This window comes from Asparagus officinalis, chromosome 9 (genome assembly GCF_001876935.1).
Source record: "Asparagus officinalis chromosome 9, Aspof.V1, whole genome shotgun sequence".
Taxonomy (NCBI): Eukaryota; Viridiplantae; Streptophyta; class Magnoliopsida; order Asparagales; family Asparagaceae; genus Asparagus; species Asparagus officinalis.
In genome coordinates, this window is record NC_033802.1 from 26,672,309 (window position 1) to 26,690,336 (window position 18,028).

Sequence of the window (18,028 nt, forward strand, 5' to 3'; positions counted from 1 at the left end):
ATTGTCAAATCAAAGGCTCAAATTATCCCATTATCCCACTTTATCCACTTTACCCCACTCAAAATATCCCAAAGGAGTAAAATTGTATCATTAGAACAATTTTCCCACTTGGCCCCAATTTGTCCCAACCAATAACCCCCCTCAGAGCCAATCCATTAGGCCCAAAATACCCAGCTAAATTAGAAAGGGTAATTTCCGTTAGGCTATGTTTAGTTTGAGAGAAAGGGAGAAAAAGGAAAGTAAAATAGAAGAGAAATTGGGTTTCTACTATTTGGTTTAAAAGAAAATAAAAATAAAAATGAAAATAATTTTCACTGCAAAAAAACTCATACTTATTTTTTCTTTTCTCCTTTCTCTCCGCTGCCCAGGTGAAAACGGGGGAGAGAGATGGAATCGCTCGCTCGACGCCTTCGACTTTCCCCGATCTCTCACCTCTCTCTCTCTCTCTCCAACTAGACTATTAGTTGCAAAAACTAGTTGCTAATTACTACCATTTTAACGATTTTTTTCCTGCGCCTTATCAGTTTGCTATTATTCTTCTGAGCTGGTCTGCAGCCTATTTAATGCCCTGTTTGGATGGAGGGTAGAGAGGGGGAGGGGAAGAGAAATGAGGCTTTCACCTTGTTTGGGAGTTTTTTTAAGGAGGGTAGAGAGGAGGAAGGAAGGGGAAAGGAGGGTAAAATTGCTCCCCCCCCCCCCCCCCCGATTTGGGCGGTAGAGGAGGGTAAAGGGGTGTAATGATATTCTTACCCCCATCAAAACAAATAAAAGGCCTGATGTGTTATTAGTATAAAGTCATTTATGTAAATTTACATATATTTACTTCCTTTCACCTTCATTCACCTTACTCAACTCCCAAACAACATATTACAATTCTCTTCCCTTCTCTTCTCTTCCCTTCCCATTGTTTACCTTTCCTTCCCTTCCCTTAGGGCCTGTTTGGATTTGTAGGGGGTAAAGGGAAGTTAAGGGAAACTGAGTGAAGGGAAGGGAAGGGAAGGGAAGGGAGTTCCCTTCCCCTTGGTTGGGAAACTGAGTGAAGGGAAGGGAAGGGAAGGGAAGGGAGTTCCCTTCCCCTTGGTTACACCCCAATTTGAGGGGTAACAATTTTTAGGAGTTCCCTTCCCCTTGGTTACACCCCAATTTGAGGGGTAACAATTTTTATACTATTAGGGGGTGAATCAAGGGGAATAGGGTGAATTAACTTCACCTCCTAAGTATTCCCAAACAAGGTGAATGAAGGTGAATGGTGCCCCTAACTTCCCTTCACCCTCATTCCCCTCAATCCAAACAAGCCCCAAACACACCATAAAACCCTAGTTTAACTTTGCCTAAACCCTACTTTGATCTACTTTGATGCCGATCAAATCCCCGTCCTCTCCTACCCCCTCAAATTTCTCTCCCGCCTCAGACGGAGCAGACACCGGAAATTTCCGAAAGGACAGAGGGTTTTGATTCTTGCTCCTATGGCGACCCACGAAAACTGCAGAGAAGCCAACAACAAAAAAACCCAAATCAAAGAACTCCTACAATCAAAACCCCCTTCAGACCTCAACTCCCTCCTCACAATCAACCTCTCAACCCTCAAAACCCATTACGAATCCCAGGTCCCAGAATCCAAAACCCTAAACCTCGCCGTCAACCTCCGATCCCAATCCCAATCGTGGACAATTTGGGCCTGCCCTCGTTGCTCTCTGACGTTCACCCAACCTCAATTCCTCTCTCATCACGTCCTCGAAGCCCATTTGAGGCCTAACAAGGAGTTGTTCTCTCTCTTGCCCAAAAAAGCCGAGAGAAGAATCGTCGACGAGTTTCTCAGTGACAGCTCGCAGCCCGAAGCCATTCGCTCTGCGGTCCAAAAGCTCAAGACTTTTGATGTCCTTACGGAAACCCAACTCAATATCTTGTACAAAATCGATAAACCTTTGAAGATTAGAGAGATGGTTGCTTTTGTAGAGGATTTAGTTTCAGAATGCAGCAGCAGTTCTAGTTGTTCTGATAAGAGCGAAGAGAGTGAGGATGAGAGGATTCTTGTTGACGGGTCGAAACTCGTTCTCAATGTCAAGAATGCGGAGGCTCTTTTTTCTTGGTTGTATGATGATGAGGAGGAGGAAACGGGCTTTTGTGAATGGGATGATTTGAAGAGGGAGAAGAGAAACCGAGGGGACGAGATTATTGAGAAGATTGAGAAGGAGTTGGAGATATTGGAGACAATATGCATCAAGAAGCATAGCTTGCTGAGGTACAAGAATGCAGTGGTGATATTAGAGAAGGTTTTTCTTGATTTGGTGGCGAGGACGGGGCAGAATCAAGAGGCGGTCATGAGGAAGATAAGAGGAGATCTTGCTGAAAGAAGCGGAAATGATAATGATGTGCTGAGGCATGTTGCAGCTAATGTTCATAAGGAGGTAGCGTCCATGAAGGCATCAAAGATGAGGAATTTGGTGAAGGTGGCGATGAAAGAAGATACTAGCACGGTTGAAGCATTTAAGATGCTGAATTGGGATTCGGATTTTGAAGTATATATGTTTTTCTTTAAGTTATTTGTTCATGGCTATTTATTGCTATTTGTCTTATTTTATTAGTATGCCTCATAAGCCCGTGTTAGTTTTTTAACTCCCTTAGAAATCACATAATAGTCAGAACTTAGACATTTGTCAAAAACATATTGATGCAGCAAAGTAGCAGGTCTTAGATAATATTATCCGATATCTCAGAATAGATTGCTTTAGATAAATTAGAAAGATTATATTTACTTTCTTATATAAGATTATTTGACTATTTTTAAATGTTATCAAATCCTTTTGAATGGATTACTATAGATAAATTGGGAGAGATTATATCTCTTTTCTTAGTTTATATTTCTTTTCCTTAGGATTTCTTTTTCATCAAGGAACATGTATGCCTATTTAAAGGTATCCATTGTACTCGTTTTATTCAATGAAAATTATAATTAGAACCTAGAGAATCCTCTCTTTCAACTAGTGGATTCCAGCGTTCATGAATCTGAACACGGATTCGGAATTATCTTCGCTTGTGGACTCAGGCAAACCCATCGACGAATGTTTCGGCGATGTCGAATTATCAGTTCCTACTTCCGCTACATTAAGTGGCATCGAAGTACAAGTTCCTGATTCACGCTGACTGGCAACAACCCTGTCCTCCGTACTGGATTCATCTACAACATAAGTTCAACATCATGTCAAAGCAAATGACCCAACTCTTGGCAATAATGGAGGATTGTAATGGTGAGGATCGAGAACGTCAACAAGAGAATCTTCGAAGTTGTATATGTCGATGACATTCTTATCTATAGTAGAAGCTGGGAGGAGCATTTTGTACACTTGAAAGAGGTACTTACAGTGCTGCAAGCAAACAAATTGTATGTAAATCTTAAAAAGTGCAACTTTCTCACCAAGCAGTCTCGTCTTCCTTGGCTTTGTGGTGAGTGTTGATGGTATATCCATGGATGGAGAGAAAGGCAAAGCCACATAAGAGTGGCTGACACCTAAAACCGCATCCGAAGCGAGGAGCCTTCTTTGTCTAGCAACCTTATATTGTCAATTCATCCGGAACTTCTGCAACATCATGGCACCAATCACTGAGTGTATGAAAAAAAGGAAAATTCAATTGGGGAAGAAGCTCGAGCAAGTTTTGTCTTGATCAAGGAAAAGCTTTTTATTGCACCAGTTCTAGTGTTGCCAAATTTGGACAAATTGTTTAAGGTCGATTGTGATGCTAACATTATTGGAGTTGGCGTAATGTTGATACAGGAGGGTCGCCAATAGCTTTTTGAAGTGAGAAGCTCAGTGATGCTCAGAAAAAGTGGTCCACAATCTACATATGTGTTAGACTTTTACTTCATTATTCAAGCTTTGAAGCAATGAGAGCACTATCTCGTACAAAGAGTGTTCATTCTTCCCACGGACAACCAAGCTTTCAAGTTCATCGGTAGACAGCGGAATATTAATGGTATGCATGCCCGATGGATTGAGTTCTTACAGCATTTCACCTCCAACTTGAAGCGCAAGACGGGGAATAATACAAAGTGCTGATGCATTGATTAGGCGAGCTGATTTATTACTAACTTTGCATCCTAAGTGACTGATTTTGAGTTCCTTAAGGAGTTGTACGAGGAGGATGAAGACTTCCGAGATATTTGGCCCAACTAGCAAGCAACACAAGTATCTGATGAGTGTCATATTCAAGAGGGATTCTTATTCAGAGGAAATCAGGATGTATTCCTCTGACTTGATAGTTTTGTTTTGATCAAGGAAGTGCTCTCTACTACACCAGTTCTGCTGAAGCATACACGTTCCTTGATGAAAAAGAAATCCAAACTTTTTCTTAAGAAAAAGAAATCCAAACTTTTTCTTAAGAAAAAAAATCTAAACAAAGAAAAGAGATAAAATCTCTCCTAAGTTATTCATAGTAATCCATTCTAAGAGATTGGATAATATTTGAAAATATTATCAAATAATCTAATCTAAGGAAGAAAATATAGTTTTCCTAATTTATTCAAAACAATCTATTCTGAGATCTTAGATAATATTATCTATAAGATTTGCTACTCTGCTACATGACAATCTCACGAGATTATCATAAAATTATGGGAAAATGAAGTGATCATGGGGACAGGAGTGTGTGTGTTAATAAAATCGAGCATAAGTGTACTTACCCTAGCTACATCTCGATAGTATTTGATGCATCAGTAAATTACCCTTTTTCTTTATCTTTAGATGCGGGTTTTCATGATTGTTTAGATTTCATGATTTTTGCAGGTAGCTAAATGTGATGCAAAGTTGATTAGGAAAAGCATTGAATTAAAGCTGTTAGAAGTGAAGCTTGAGCATGCTGCTGCCTTGGATCATCTTGCTGTTGTTGAGCCTCTAGTGAAGTCATATTTACGGGTTTGTGTTATTTTAGTCAATTATTCAGTTATTAATGGCACACGTCATCTTGATAATATGTTTATTTATACTGACAGCGGCATCTAGAGGAGGAAGCTAAACTTAATGATGCTGCTGAAGAATGAGATTAAAAGTGAAGGTGTTAATAGATCTAAGAGCTGGAAGGTACTTATCTATATTCTTGTATTTAGTTGTATTCTGATACTGCTTATTCTATCCGATTCTGAATTTTAATCCATTTAGTGTATTCTAAGTAATCCATGGGAATCCTCAACATCATTCGCCTAAGGTAAAGTTTTGTAGGTTGCTGCTAATTATCATGTTAGAGCATATTGCAAAATAAGGACTTAATGTTCATTTTTTATTCATAATCTCAATCCATCATTAATTAGATTTGCCAAGCCAGTTGCCTAACATATTCCACCATCCAGTACCATTTGATATGATTGTTTTCAAGTTTATGTGATGACCATATTTAAGTGTAGCTGTATGTCTGCAACTGACCGTTGATTTTTTTTTTTTTTTTTTGACTAATTTTGTGTACAATAGCTATGATAGTAAATACGTTTAATCCTGCTAAATTCATGCCAAACCTAGTAGAATTTTAGATGCTTAATAGAAAGCGGTTAAATTGGTCGTTTACTAGTATTACTTTGAAACTTTAAATCTTATGTTGTTTTGACGTGTGCAATACTGTGACACTTGTGGACACTTTGCGAAAACCTCACGAGAAGCAATCAAATGAACATTATTTTGATGTGACTGTCATTCATTTTAACAATGACTTCTATATTAAGGATGCATGTTGCACCGAAGCACAACTCTGCAATTCAAAGATGAACTAGGCATATTATTATGGCATCTAAAAGAGCTTATTTGCTTTCTTATTGCCAACTAAAGTTTTTGGAGCTTGCTTTTCTAGAAGATATCCAAGCTTCTGCTCCTGCGTCGAGAGACATCTGTAAAATTGTAATCCAAGGAGTGAAAAAGGGGTTTCTGAAGTGGTTTCCTGGGTGGGTGCTCCATTGTATGACATGTAGGTCAAGTCTTTTGACTTTTATAAAGCTCAATACCGTAAATAAAATCCAATGTTTTACAGTGGAGTCCCTGCTCTTGAAATCTGTCCCCAATCTCTAGTTTATTACTTCATAGATATCTAAATTTCTATGTTACCAGGTACTTTAACTGAAGCCATATCCGTAACCGATACATGATAGTACCCATACCGAAATTCTTTGGTCACTTCTTGCATATATGATACATTTGTTTGGGCATGTACGCAATTAAACAATACATGTTGTAATTTAAAGCACTTGTCATATAACTCTTGGACGTATGTCCTGCACTTCACATCCATTTCTTGAATCTAATTGGACATAGGTCAGGTTCGGAACTATGATTTTAATGAGTTGTTTTGATGTATACTTCACAAACAAGTAGTTTTCCAATTTATAATCTACATAATAAAAGAAACGTAAAATATTATAGGAAATCTAATTCTCATAACACACGAATGAGAAAAAATTTACCGTGTCCTCGTACTTTATCTATTACAAATTTGCCGTGTGTCCCCATTTTCCATGCAACATAGCTAAAATTTAAAGGAACTTGGATCTCCACTAAGTAGTCAAGTTTCAGAAGCCTTGGCTTTTGAATGCATTGAGCATTGTAATTATCTTCCTACTTGTTTGCAGAGTGAATTATACAATCACATGCTAATATAAAAAAGTCCATCTCATGCTCTCAGACAATATCCTTGCCATTGAAACTTCCTAAGCAATTAGCTCTGCGGTTGATGATCTATGAATGAAGGGATGTTTCACTCATAGTTCCGCAATGCTCGAGACCCTCAAACCATCATACAGTTCTTGTGAATCAATTCGCGGACTAATTCCTTTGGTACGCGAATTGGTTCCCAAAATTGGTGTACCGCTCACAAGTATGTGGGCGCAAAGTTCTTTTACGCTCACATGTGCTAGGCGCAATGTGATGCGTGCGCCTGAGTGAAGCAAGATGCACACCACACACATAATAGACGAACAAGCATGAAGGAGCAATATTTATGATTTAGTATTCATCTAATCAAATATTCGCCTCTTGTCTCGATTTTGTGAGAATTACAAAGTCCTTATAAAGGATGGGATATTGATCCTAATAATGATAATTTGGAGGCTTCTTCAAGTAAATTGGTGGAGCTTAGATGGATCTATTTGGACTCAAAATTAGCTGAAGATGCACTGATGCTAAGGGAAAGAAGTTAGATAGGTGGGAAAAAATTATTAAGGGTGCACTACACACATAATAGACAAGCAAGCATGAAGGAATAATATTTATGATCTAGTATTCAACCATTGCCTCTTGTCTCGATTTTGTGAGAAATATTAAGTCTTTATAAAGGATGAGATATTGATCCTAATAATGATAATTTGGAGGACTTGGACTCAAAATTTGCTGAAAGATGCACTGATGTGAAGGGAAAAATTATTAAGGTGTTCAGAGAATATATATTTTGTCTAGCGTGTTCAAAAAATTTTAATGTGAGGCATTGAAATATTCTGTATGGAAAATAATGAAATGCATAATTAGCTTTCTAGTTTCTAGTTTTTAGTTTCTATTATACACTTTAAAAAATTGGTAATTGCATCCAAAAAACTTTACAGTGTACCACGTACCCCTCGAATCCAAAATAGCTAAGTGGCAAATTGCGTATCCAAATTTTTTTACCATGACCTGCTAGATAACGCGTTCCCTGTAAAGATGGTTTCACTTAAGGGGCTGTTTGGTTGTTTTATTAACAAAAGGAAATCAATTTCTTTATGTTTCACAAATTTTCTATATACTGTCTTTCCATGTTTGTTTTCATAACAAAAACATGGAGAATTGACATGACCTGAGCATTTCTTTTGTTTGGTAATTGGTAATAGGAAATTCTCAATAATAAAAGAACAATTTCAATACCTATCTATTGTTTGGTAGCGAAGAAACCACCTTTGAAATTGGGGCATTCTTCATTGTTATATCTCAGAAATACTTTCGGACGTGATTGTTGAATTTTTAATTGAGACAAATGCCTCTTCTTACTGATTTCAACACAGAATAGCTACAACTTGTTTCCTATTTTAAGTAACAATTTACATCCCACCAAACAACAAAAAAGGGAAACTGTTTATTGAAATTAATTCCTTAGGTGGAATTTTACCCCATTTCTATGAAATAACCAACAACCTCTAAGGAGAAACATACTGCCAGTGTTAGTTCTACTCATTTTTTAGTATAAGTAAAAGGATTACTTGCACAAGACCCAATATTATCACTCTGTGCCACTAAATTTGATATAGGCAGAAACACTCCCGGAGTGAAATTGATTTTGCCTCTTTTACCCTTAGGAAGTTTTTCTGTCAAATAAACAATTTTCTCTTTCTCCCATATCTCTCTCCCGCCCTCTCTCAGACAAACATAAGGGGTAATAAATGGCACAACATGATACAAGGGACCTATTTGCAACTAACCTTAAATTAGACAACTAGCAGTCTATACACTCTATACCATGTCTTTTACCTTAACACTATAAGCACAAGGCTGATATTTGCAATTGAGAGGATCTATTGAGTGTTGTGCAACTGAAATGGTTCTCAAGCATTGACCTATTGAGAAGGGGTAAGACAAGTAGGGGAGGGAGGGAGATGTATAAAAGGAAAAACTATTTCCCGTGTTGCTCTGTAGAAATTTATTGAACATATCTGTACTATATTTATAATTATTCACACTTTGCTCGCTATGATAATAGAGTGACATCTTGACCTCTTGACATGATTTAGATTATGATTTATAGGTAAACTTGGTTTTTAGTTGGTAGCATGTATCTTTGTTCTTTTATCCATTCAGATGGTGATTTACCATTTCTGAGTATGAAATTAACGAGGATGTATTTGATATGATGAAGCCAATAAAATGATTGGTTTTTAGGGGTAGTTTAGTTGGAGGTTATTTCCTAGAAATGGGGATTCCTATGGCAGCCAAGAAATTAATTTCCTTAAATAGTTTCCTTTTTTACTGTTTGGTGAGGCGCAAAATTACTAGCCCTACTTTCTAAAGTGATGGAAATTGTAAAAAAGATAAACTGATTTAAGCTATGTTTGTGTCAATGTTGAAAAAAGTGGTAAAAAATGCCACTTAAGCGGTTTTGAAAGTGGAAGCGGTCCCTGGCCTCTTCGCTTTCAGTAGTATTAAGTAGATACTTGCCGTTTGCCCTCCAAGAAATTTTTTTGGGATCTACCACTGCATGTGTGGGAGTCTATTTCTGTGAAACCAAGATAAAGAAATCCTCATTTTCAAAGGTGGTTTCTTTGTTACCAAACAATAGAATGGTATGGAAGTTTTTTTTATTATTGTTGAGATTTCCTTGTTATTAAACAATAGAAATGCTCAGGTGAAGTCAATGCCCCTGCTTTTCATGTGAAAACAAACAAGGAAAAATAATTTTAGGAAATCTTTCCTTTGTACAGTGGTACTATGTCTATGTTTGTGCGTCCTTTATAGCTCGCATTGTTTCATTTTCCCCCTCTACTTTTTGGCATTTCTCCAACATATGTAAGTGGTTTTAACTATTGTTGTTACTTACTGAACCTTGTGCGTGTTTTAGCATGAGTCTTGCGTATTATCCTCATAGTCGGCTCATTACATTGTCCATAAATACTAAAAGCAAAAATTGCAGTAGATTTAAAGTTTATTTTCATTGAAACAGTCCTGTTTTTGGAGCAAAATCTTTTTTTTTTTAATCGAGTGGTGTTGTTTTCTGTAGCAGGCTTTTCAAAGGGCTCAACTAGTTTGTACCTGAGGATATCAACTTGCAAACAAAGTCTATGCTTGTTTGGTGGTTGTCCATGATATCAACAAGAAAAACATATGCAAATAAGAGCAGAATTTTACCTAGTATAGCCTGGTCGCAGATGTTAAAAGAGATGCATATGTAACAAATTTACTTGCTCTGTAATGTAAATTGGTAATAATAAATGGGTCTAAAGAATAAGCAAATTCACTGCCGGTGAATCCTTTGCTTCTGAAATGCTTGTGCTTTTTGTGGAGTATAACACACGGAGGCCTCTGATATTTAACTGCTTATCACTCAAATAGCAGGCTATTTATAATGGCAGGGTTCAAAATAATGTGTTTGAGATGAGCTTAAACTGATGATACAATCATTTGAAAGGTGTACAAAATCTGGCCTTCTGAAGTTAAGGGGGAAAAGAAATACAAACCCAAGAGCCAAGAATCAGTAAGTTGGGCACGAGCCCTAATCTTTGTTGTTTAAATTTTCATTGGCCTTTTTAAGCCAGGGGGGTGATAGTACAAACCCAAGAGACAACAGTCAGCAAGTTGGGCATGAGCCGTAAATTCTTCACTGATCAAAATATCGGTTAGATTTAATACAAGATCAAAAGAAAATAAATACGCATCTGAGTAAAATGTACATAGAACTTCTCTCAAAGGCAGGGAGCAGAATCAACAATTCCTCATCACAAACAACAAAGAATAAGCATCAAAATCATGAACAAAAATGCAAACCAATACAAAAATTTGCACATAAAAATCTCAAGTAGAGAAAACACCATTAGGGGAATGTGGACTACTCTCTAACAAAACGCTACGACTACAATAAGATCTCGAAGTGCCTGAAGATGACAGGTATCTCGGATCCCCACTGAAAGCAATAATCTGCTCATCTCGGTTTGATTCCCTTTGAACACCACAGTCTCCTTCATCTTCCATTGCTTGCAAAAAGGCACTGTGTAAAGGGTCCAATCTCTCATAAAGCAATCTAATAACTTGTGTAGTTGTTGGTCTCATTGTTCCTTCTCTCTCGGTACACCACTGAATTATTCTGACTATAACTTGGAACTGTTCTATGTTGAAGGAGTTGGATATCCTTGGATCAATCAATTCAGAGAGTTTGGAGTCCGAATCCATGAATTCTTGAGACCATTCGAGTAGAGTTATGTTATTGTGTATTACTCGTTTACCGGTGAAAAGCTCTAAAAGAAGCACACCGTAACTATACACATCGCTTTTTTCAGTTAGCTCCTGAGTCACCACAAACTCTGGATCTACATAACCTGCATGTTGTGAAAATAATTTATCTACGGATAAAAATATTTCTCTCTGTTCATGGAAAGCATGCATAACTCCATGTATTATCTTTTTATGATTAATTATTAAATCTTCCAACATTTCGTGTATAGAAATCTTCCCCCCATGATTTTAATGCAATAGTTTAATCTCAGAGGGCACTGGTTTGAAGATGGAGGGCTCCAACTGCCTCTGACTATTTAAACTGGTTCAATAAATTCAGTGGGCATTGCACATCATTATTCTCTGTTGAACTTCACTAGTTAATTTCCATTTAAGTTCTTACTCGATGACCACCGCTGCATTCTTTGTGATGTGAAAGTACGAAGTACACCGTAATTTTATGATTTAATAAAGGTCGTCTTACAAAACACTGCTGCATGTAGTGTTATCCTTTTAATCTTCAAGTTTGAAGTTTGAAAAATAAGAATAAAAAATTCATATAGGCCAAATCAATTTTAAACCAAGGTTTTAGTGTTATCAGGTTATGATGATCTTACCTGGGGTTACCTGGATAATTGTCTCCACTGGTTCAAAACTGGTTGCAGCACTTCTTGAAGCATGAGCAAGACCAAAATCAGCAACCTAAATACAATTGGAAATAAAGATCCTCATAGGACTTGGGAAAAAATATATACTGGTAACTTTTAGCAGCTCATATATATTTACCTTTGCTAGGAAATTACCATCCAAAAGTATATTGCTGGACTTTATGTCACTGTGACAGAGAGGAGGATCACAATAGAAATGCAGGTACTCCTGCACAAGTATGATTGGAATTTGGATTAAGCATCTGGAGATATGTGAAGTTAACAAAATTATTCCTCGATCATATATCAAAGAGTATATTATTTTACCAGTAGTAAATGAACTACAACTCAATCATTTGGTGGCAAAATCTACAGCATTGATCCCAAAAGTATGGGATTGTGATAAGTTAATTACATATTTCGCAAAAAATCCATAAACTTACAAAATCTTCATAAGTATCTAAGAGATCTCTAGAATATGCAGATTGTGCAGAGAAATCCACTGAACTTACAAATAAATCCAAAAGACTTCCAAACCTTGTAAATTATTGGGGGAAAACCCCCAGAACCAACCAATTTGGCACAAAACCCAAAAATGCTTCCAAAAGCTATGAATTTCTACATAAAAGTACCCAAATTATTAAAACATCAGAACTTGCAACATTTAAAGAATAATCTGAATTTCCAGTTTAAAGAATAAACTGGATATTGCTAAAACAAACTGAACCTTTAATTTTAAAGAATAAACCCTAAAAAATGCAAAAAGAGCCTTGAAATTTCACATTTTTAGGTATTCAGAATATAAACCAAATATGACCACGTGCAATGATCGTGCACTGTACTAGTAGCTCAAAAAGAAATAACACCTTTCCTTTTTTTTTTAATCTATAACTGACAAAATCGAATAGACAAGGTTCCTCATTATTTTATGTTCTATTATTTATAAATGAAGGATCTTAGAAAAATTACCAGAGCATTAGCCACATCAATGGCAATTTGGATTCTAGTATGCCATGCCAATGGAGCTTTTTCAAGTGCTGCATAGGTAAAAGTAAAAAAGGTAAGTTTTGATGGTTAACCCAATAGAAAAGCCTAGAATCATGAGGGATAAGTAAATGAAATTACAATGGAGATGGTCCTTTAAGCTCCCATTTTCCATATATTCATATAGTAGGAACCTAAAACAACAAGACAAATGAAGTTAATCTTCCATTTGCGATAATCATGCAAACAAAATAAAACTAATCAAGAAAAGATAAAAATTGAACTACTTTTCATGTCTCTCAAGGCAAAAACCCCTGAGAGAAAGAAGATGGCGATGATGCAATTTGCCAATAAGCTCCATTTCCCGATAAAATTCTTTTTCCCCATGCTGTGAAAATCTTTTCATCCGTTTTACAGCAGCAATCGAGCCATCATCAAATTGTGCTTTATAGACTGTAGCAAATCCTCCTCTTCCAATGGTGTTGTTAAAATTGTCAGTTGCCTTCTTTATCTCTCTGTAACTGTACCTTCTGAAAACACTTATCTGGCCTGCAAGAAGACATCTGCAATTGAGCATGGTCTGATCCAACTTGAACTACAGGGAAAGTTAATAGTGCAGTTGATAGCAAAAGAGATATAACCCAACAATAGAAATACTAATTTGGTGATGATCAAGACAAATTACAGTTCAGTTATAGCTAGTCCTTGCTAAAACTAGAGAAATATACGTAGCAACAAGATTATTAATAACTGATATTGGTGCTTTTTGCTACTCATCTATTATTGTTTTCATTATAGATCAGTCAGAATCATAATGTCATGTGATGGTACACATGTGTCCTTTATCAATGGTTCATTTCCTTTTTGTAAAATCATCAAGTTCACTTGACAATATTACTATAAAGGATTCAGTTTGAAGAATGTACTCATGGATATTTGATATGAGAATATGAAAAGAAAAAAAACGAATAAAAGAGGCTGACCTCTTTGATTCTTTCGAATTTTTCTATACGGGGAAGCAACAGATGATATCTCAATAGGAGCGCCTTCACTCGTGAGCTCTCTACTTTTCTTTCGAATAAGTAGAATCAAGATTACCAACAATAGAATTGCCGAGCCAATGACCATAATGCCAATGGATGTAATCAATTTAAACCAATGTTTGTGGCGATGTTTCTTGAGAGGTGAATGTGCAATTAGGTGCTCTGCAGGAGCTTTGGAGGACACCGGACTTGGAGAAGCTTCAGGTCCGAGTGGCTGAGAAGGTGGTTCTGAATCATTCACTGAATTGCAACTCTAATTAGAATGCACAAAAATTGTTAACAGAAATGAAAGATTATAACACATATTAAATTCTTTATTTTTATTTTTTGGAAAAAGAATCCATGGTAGATAATTTACCTGTGCAAAAACTTTGAACATTATGGTCAAATTGATTATTAGTTCTTGTATGATAAAGATATGTGTATTTTTTTTAGATGATAAAAAAACATTTATATCTACTTAAATAGAAGCTTTACTTCTCAGTTACACGTCTACTGAAGAAACAAACAAATTGGATTCACACAAACAATGTAATGCAGGATGACCATTAGTGTTTGTCGGTTGAGTAGATATGCAAATAGACAAATGTGAGGAGGTAAGGTATTTTTCATATCTAAAAGATAGTTTTGTATTCAACAGATAGGGTCCCAAGAAATAGTTTTGTGGATTCACATGGAGGATACATAGCACCCCAGAATTTAATGCCTACAGAATTGCACCCCAGTTGTATTCAAAAGAGACGAAAATAAAGACGGCAAAGGGAGTGAGATTAGCATTTGAGAGATTGACTCTAAGCTTTGTTGACTAATGTGGAATCGTGACTTGGTTATACACCACGGATGTAGGTAATCTCACGTTGATTGGTGAAGCTAATTAAAATTGTGTTTCTACAGTTGTTGTCTCTCTGTTTTCCTTTCCTTTCTTTCATTGATCTGCAGTATTATTCCACTTTTTTGCTAATACAAGATGTACTAAGAGTGGAATCTTTAATTCCAGGCTTAATAAGATTCATTAACAACCTGTATTTAGCACAACTGAATCATGTAAGTTTCATACATGGAAGATTGCTAACAGTATAATCATCCTTTGATCTGTCTGCTTACTAGTAACATCAAAACAGCAGGAAATATAGATCAGACATTCGAAAAGCACACCCTTGAAGCTCATTTTCACTAATTAGCACGCTACTCATATATGCATTTGGATAAATATATGATCCATAGATATCCCATCATCATTACAGTGGCAAAAACAATTAAAGGAAGCAATAATACCCTACCAATATCCAAAAAATAAATGAATACATGTACACAACATCAGATAATAAATTCACAGATAAACACATAAAAATACACAGTTAAACTAATTAATAGATACTATCTAGAATGGAACTTTAAACCAATGATATATCAAGTTTGCAATGGTCAAACCTGGATGAATGGCAAGCTCCTTGACACTAAAGAAGCAACCTGCGAAATCAATAGGTGAAAAGTTGTCTCCTTGAGTTGAAAGCGCAACGAAAGCTGCATCACGACAAGTACTTAACGTGACATTATCTTGTACTCCAATAAGATGGCGAAGGTAAAGAATATCAGAGTTTAAGCACCTCCTGCAACTATTTTCATTTGAAAGTGGCATCTTGCAGTTTCTAATAACATCATCGAAATTAGGTGACTGTAGCATTTCTAAGACAGTTGATCTACCCTGGCACTGATTTGAAACATGAATTTTTTCTCCTAACCCACAAAATATAGTGGCATTGGGTGGAATTCCATACGAATTTAAGTTTTCAGATACATGATTGAGGCAAATATCAGTTAATGATGCTGGAACTCCTAGATTTCCTGTTGTCTTTGCATACCGAGCAAGAGAAACTGTGACAAAAGCATTCATATAGCGACAACATTTTGCTCTTCCACTTCGAGTTGAACAGGAAGAAGCTGCTAAAGTAAAATTAGGCCAACTCAAATCCAGTGGACAATCTGCAAGTGAAAACAGAAAGTGAAATAGTGATTCATTAGAACCAAATAGAGGAAAGACTGCTAGTGCTGAGATGTTTGCTAGAAAAAATAAGTTAACATATAATCAAAGAAATGTAAAGAAAAAAGGCAAAAAATGGACTCTCTCTGATTGAGAAAAAACATGTGAAGTTATTAATGTAACTGGCTTGCTTTATCTTTTACTTAAATTAATTCGATTATCACAGAAAACAATGCGTATAATAAGAATTCATATAACGGTGATTGGGTTGTAAATAAGGCCGTACTGTTGTACAATTCTGTTGCAGGGTTACTTAGGCAGCTCGATCGTGCACCAATACATTGCTTAGGATGCACCATTAGATACTCTAACTAAAGCATGAGATTGAAGTTTGAAATGAAGAAGTTAAAAGTCATATGATCGTAGGATTGTGAATCGCCAGCTTATAACCGTTTTTGTTTTTTGTTTTTTCCCCCTCCTTTACTTCAAACGCAGGTCTCAAAGATTTCATGCCATCATCGGCCAGCTTATAACCCTTTTCGAACTAAAATGATAATGGGTCATCTATGGAGCAAACATTTCAAAAATTTTATAGCAAGTTGCATGTGGCTGCCACCTGATATTTGATCCTCTAAATTGATAATGGATTTCTTGCAAGCAAACTGTGAGGATGAGAGGGTTTGCTACTAATATTAAAAAGACAGGTCTCGGGTAGAAAAAGGATATTGGATATCAGTTTACAAACAGAGTTTTGTACAAGACAGAATTCCAACTGTTTGATTTAACTTTCATTTAAGGGTTTTATATGGAAACCACCTTTAAATTAGTGGTGTAATACAGGAAACATCTTTATTGTTTTAATTTATACATGAACCACCTTTAAAACATATTTCGTTTCAATCAAATGACCAAAATCCATTACCAATTGACTTTTTTATCAAAATTAGTTTAATACCCCTCTTTTTACTCTCTCTCTCTCTCTGCCCCCCCCACGACACCCCCACCCGCGCCACCCGTCGAGATCTGTGGACCCTAGAGAGAGAGAGGGGGGGGAGAGGAGAGGGAGTATGTGAAAAGAGGGGTATTATAGGAATTTTGACAAAAAAGTTAACATGACATGGGTTTTGGTGGTTAATTGGAACGAAATATACTTTAAAGGTGATTCCTATATAAACTAAACAATAAAGGTGGTTCATTCATTATACCCTTATTTTAAAGATGGTTTCCATATAAAAACCCTTCATTTAAACCAATACTTTTTAACTTCATTGCATCAAATCAAGCCAAAGTCATACAAACAGTTCTTTGCTCAGACTAATTATCTGAGCACATTAAAACATGAAACATAGTTGACTGCTATTACGGTTGACTAAAAGGATTTCAATTTACTAGCAAGCAAGCTTGAGGTATATCATTTGCCAGAAATCTAAGATCGGTGTGTTCTTCCTTCAAATGAAATTTCTCTACTGTGCCATCAATATTGTGTCCAAAATTCCAGAGGCTTTCACCTAAAAATGTGCAAACACTTAAACAGCTTTTTCCCCCTATATATTGATAATATATCTTCAACTACAGCAATAAAGTGCAAGCAGAGAAGGTAGCAACATTAATGAGAGTATGACCAAGTCACGGTGGAAGATAATTACACCAAGTGCTTCAAATCAACCGTACAACTTACTTGACCCTACAATTAAACACAATATTAGTCAACCGAGGGGCAAATTAAAAAAAAAATCATCCTGATACAAAGACCGTACCTTTACTAAATTATAATCAAATCACAACCCCAATCTACCATAACCCATTTCATGATTCACCTCCCTCCAATCACAAGAAGACCCAAATCAATCAAGGACTAAAGAAACCCTCACATGCATATAATTCATTCATATAATGTGATGAAACCAAGTTCATTGAAGCATCCTATAGAACAAAAGAAACCCATTTCCAAAAATCACCCATCCGCACCAGAATCAATCCCAAAGCCTCAAAAGCTCTGCTACAAAGAATAACTACGCCAGCAAAAGAGAAAAGGGGCAGCTAAAGTCCTATCTTTCAAGCACCAATACACGAGTTGTTGGTTGGGGGGGCGTGGGGGGGCATGAGATGTAACCATTTGAGGCCGTTACTAAGAAGCTCCTGGGGATGGAGAAAGGCCATGGCGGCCGCCATCGAGAATCCCACAAACAGAGCTAACATTGATGAACACTGTTCTTTTTAAAATATATATATATTCTGAAAACGGAAGGGGAAAAAAAACCAAGTCGATGTTTCTCAGAGTTCACTCTCTTTTAACTGCCATGTGACACGCTTGAATCGAGACAGCGAGAACGGTTGAGGCTTGAGCTATCCGACAGTACGATTCGTCGCACGCGTTGGAAACGACATCCTAACGTGGCCCTTATGGGAGTCCGCGGTTGAGCAGAACACGAGAGTCGGAGCTCAGTGGCGGGG

The 18,028-nt window shown here is 36.6% G+C and overlaps 2 protein-coding genes across 3 annotated transcripts in view; one reads left to right on the forward strand and one right to left on the reverse strand.

Moving 5' to 3' along the window:
* On the forward strand, positions 1,305–9,975 carry LOC109823935. 2 transcript variants are annotated; one of them, XM_020390399.1, is made up of 4 exons: positions 1,305–2,519; positions 4,782–4,910; positions 4,988–5,075; positions 9,712–9,975. In XM_020390399.1, exons 1-3 carry the CDS (start codon positions 1,467–1,469, stop codon positions 5,033–5,035), a joined length of 1,230 nt encoding a protein of 409 aa, XP_020245988.1. In that variant the 5' UTR covers positions 1,305–1,466; the 3' UTR covers positions 5,036–5,075; positions 9,712–9,975. The 2 variants fall into 2 exon arrangements, with proteins under 2 accessions (XP_020245988.1, XP_020245987.1); XM_020390398.1 differs by having other exon boundaries at positions 1,306–2,519; positions 9,715–9,975.
* LOC109823319 (probable receptor-like protein kinase At1g49730) overlaps positions 10,294–18,028 on the reverse strand; it is a gene marked incomplete at its 5' end in the record, with an annotated part of 8,974 nt that continues 1,239 nt past the window's right edge. The window contains 8 exons of the mRNA XM_020389602.1: positions 10,294–11,023; positions 11,537–11,621; positions 11,706–11,795; positions 12,536–12,603; positions 12,692–12,744; positions 12,838–13,099; positions 13,534–13,833; positions 15,025–15,576. Of these exons, the coding sequence (XP_020245191.1) occupies positions 10,503–11,023; positions 11,537–11,621; positions 11,706–11,795; positions 12,536–12,603; positions 12,692–12,744; positions 12,838–13,099; positions 13,534–13,833; positions 15,025–15,576 (1,931 nt within the window). The remainder of the gene's footprint in view (positions 11,024–11,536; positions 11,622–11,705; positions 11,796–12,535; positions 12,604–12,691; positions 12,745–12,837; positions 13,100–13,533; positions 13,834–15,024; positions 15,577–18,028) is intronic.

What these genes read in the sequence shown, in the direction of transcription:
- LOC109823935 (XM_020390399.1), top strand. Translation starts at nt 1,467, where the DNA reads ATGGCGACCCACGAAAACTGCAGAGAAGCCAACAACAAAAAAACCCAA. An exon ending in ATTGGGATTCGGATTTTGAA is followed by an intron (nt 2,520 to 4,781) that starts GTATATATGTTT and finishes TGATTTTTGCAG; the next exon opens with GTAGCTAAATGTGATGCAAA. An exon ending in TAGTGAAGTCATATTTACGG is followed by an intron (nt 4,911 to 4,987) that starts GTTTGTGTTATT and finishes TTATACTGACAG; the next exon opens with CGGCATCTAGAGGAGGAAGC.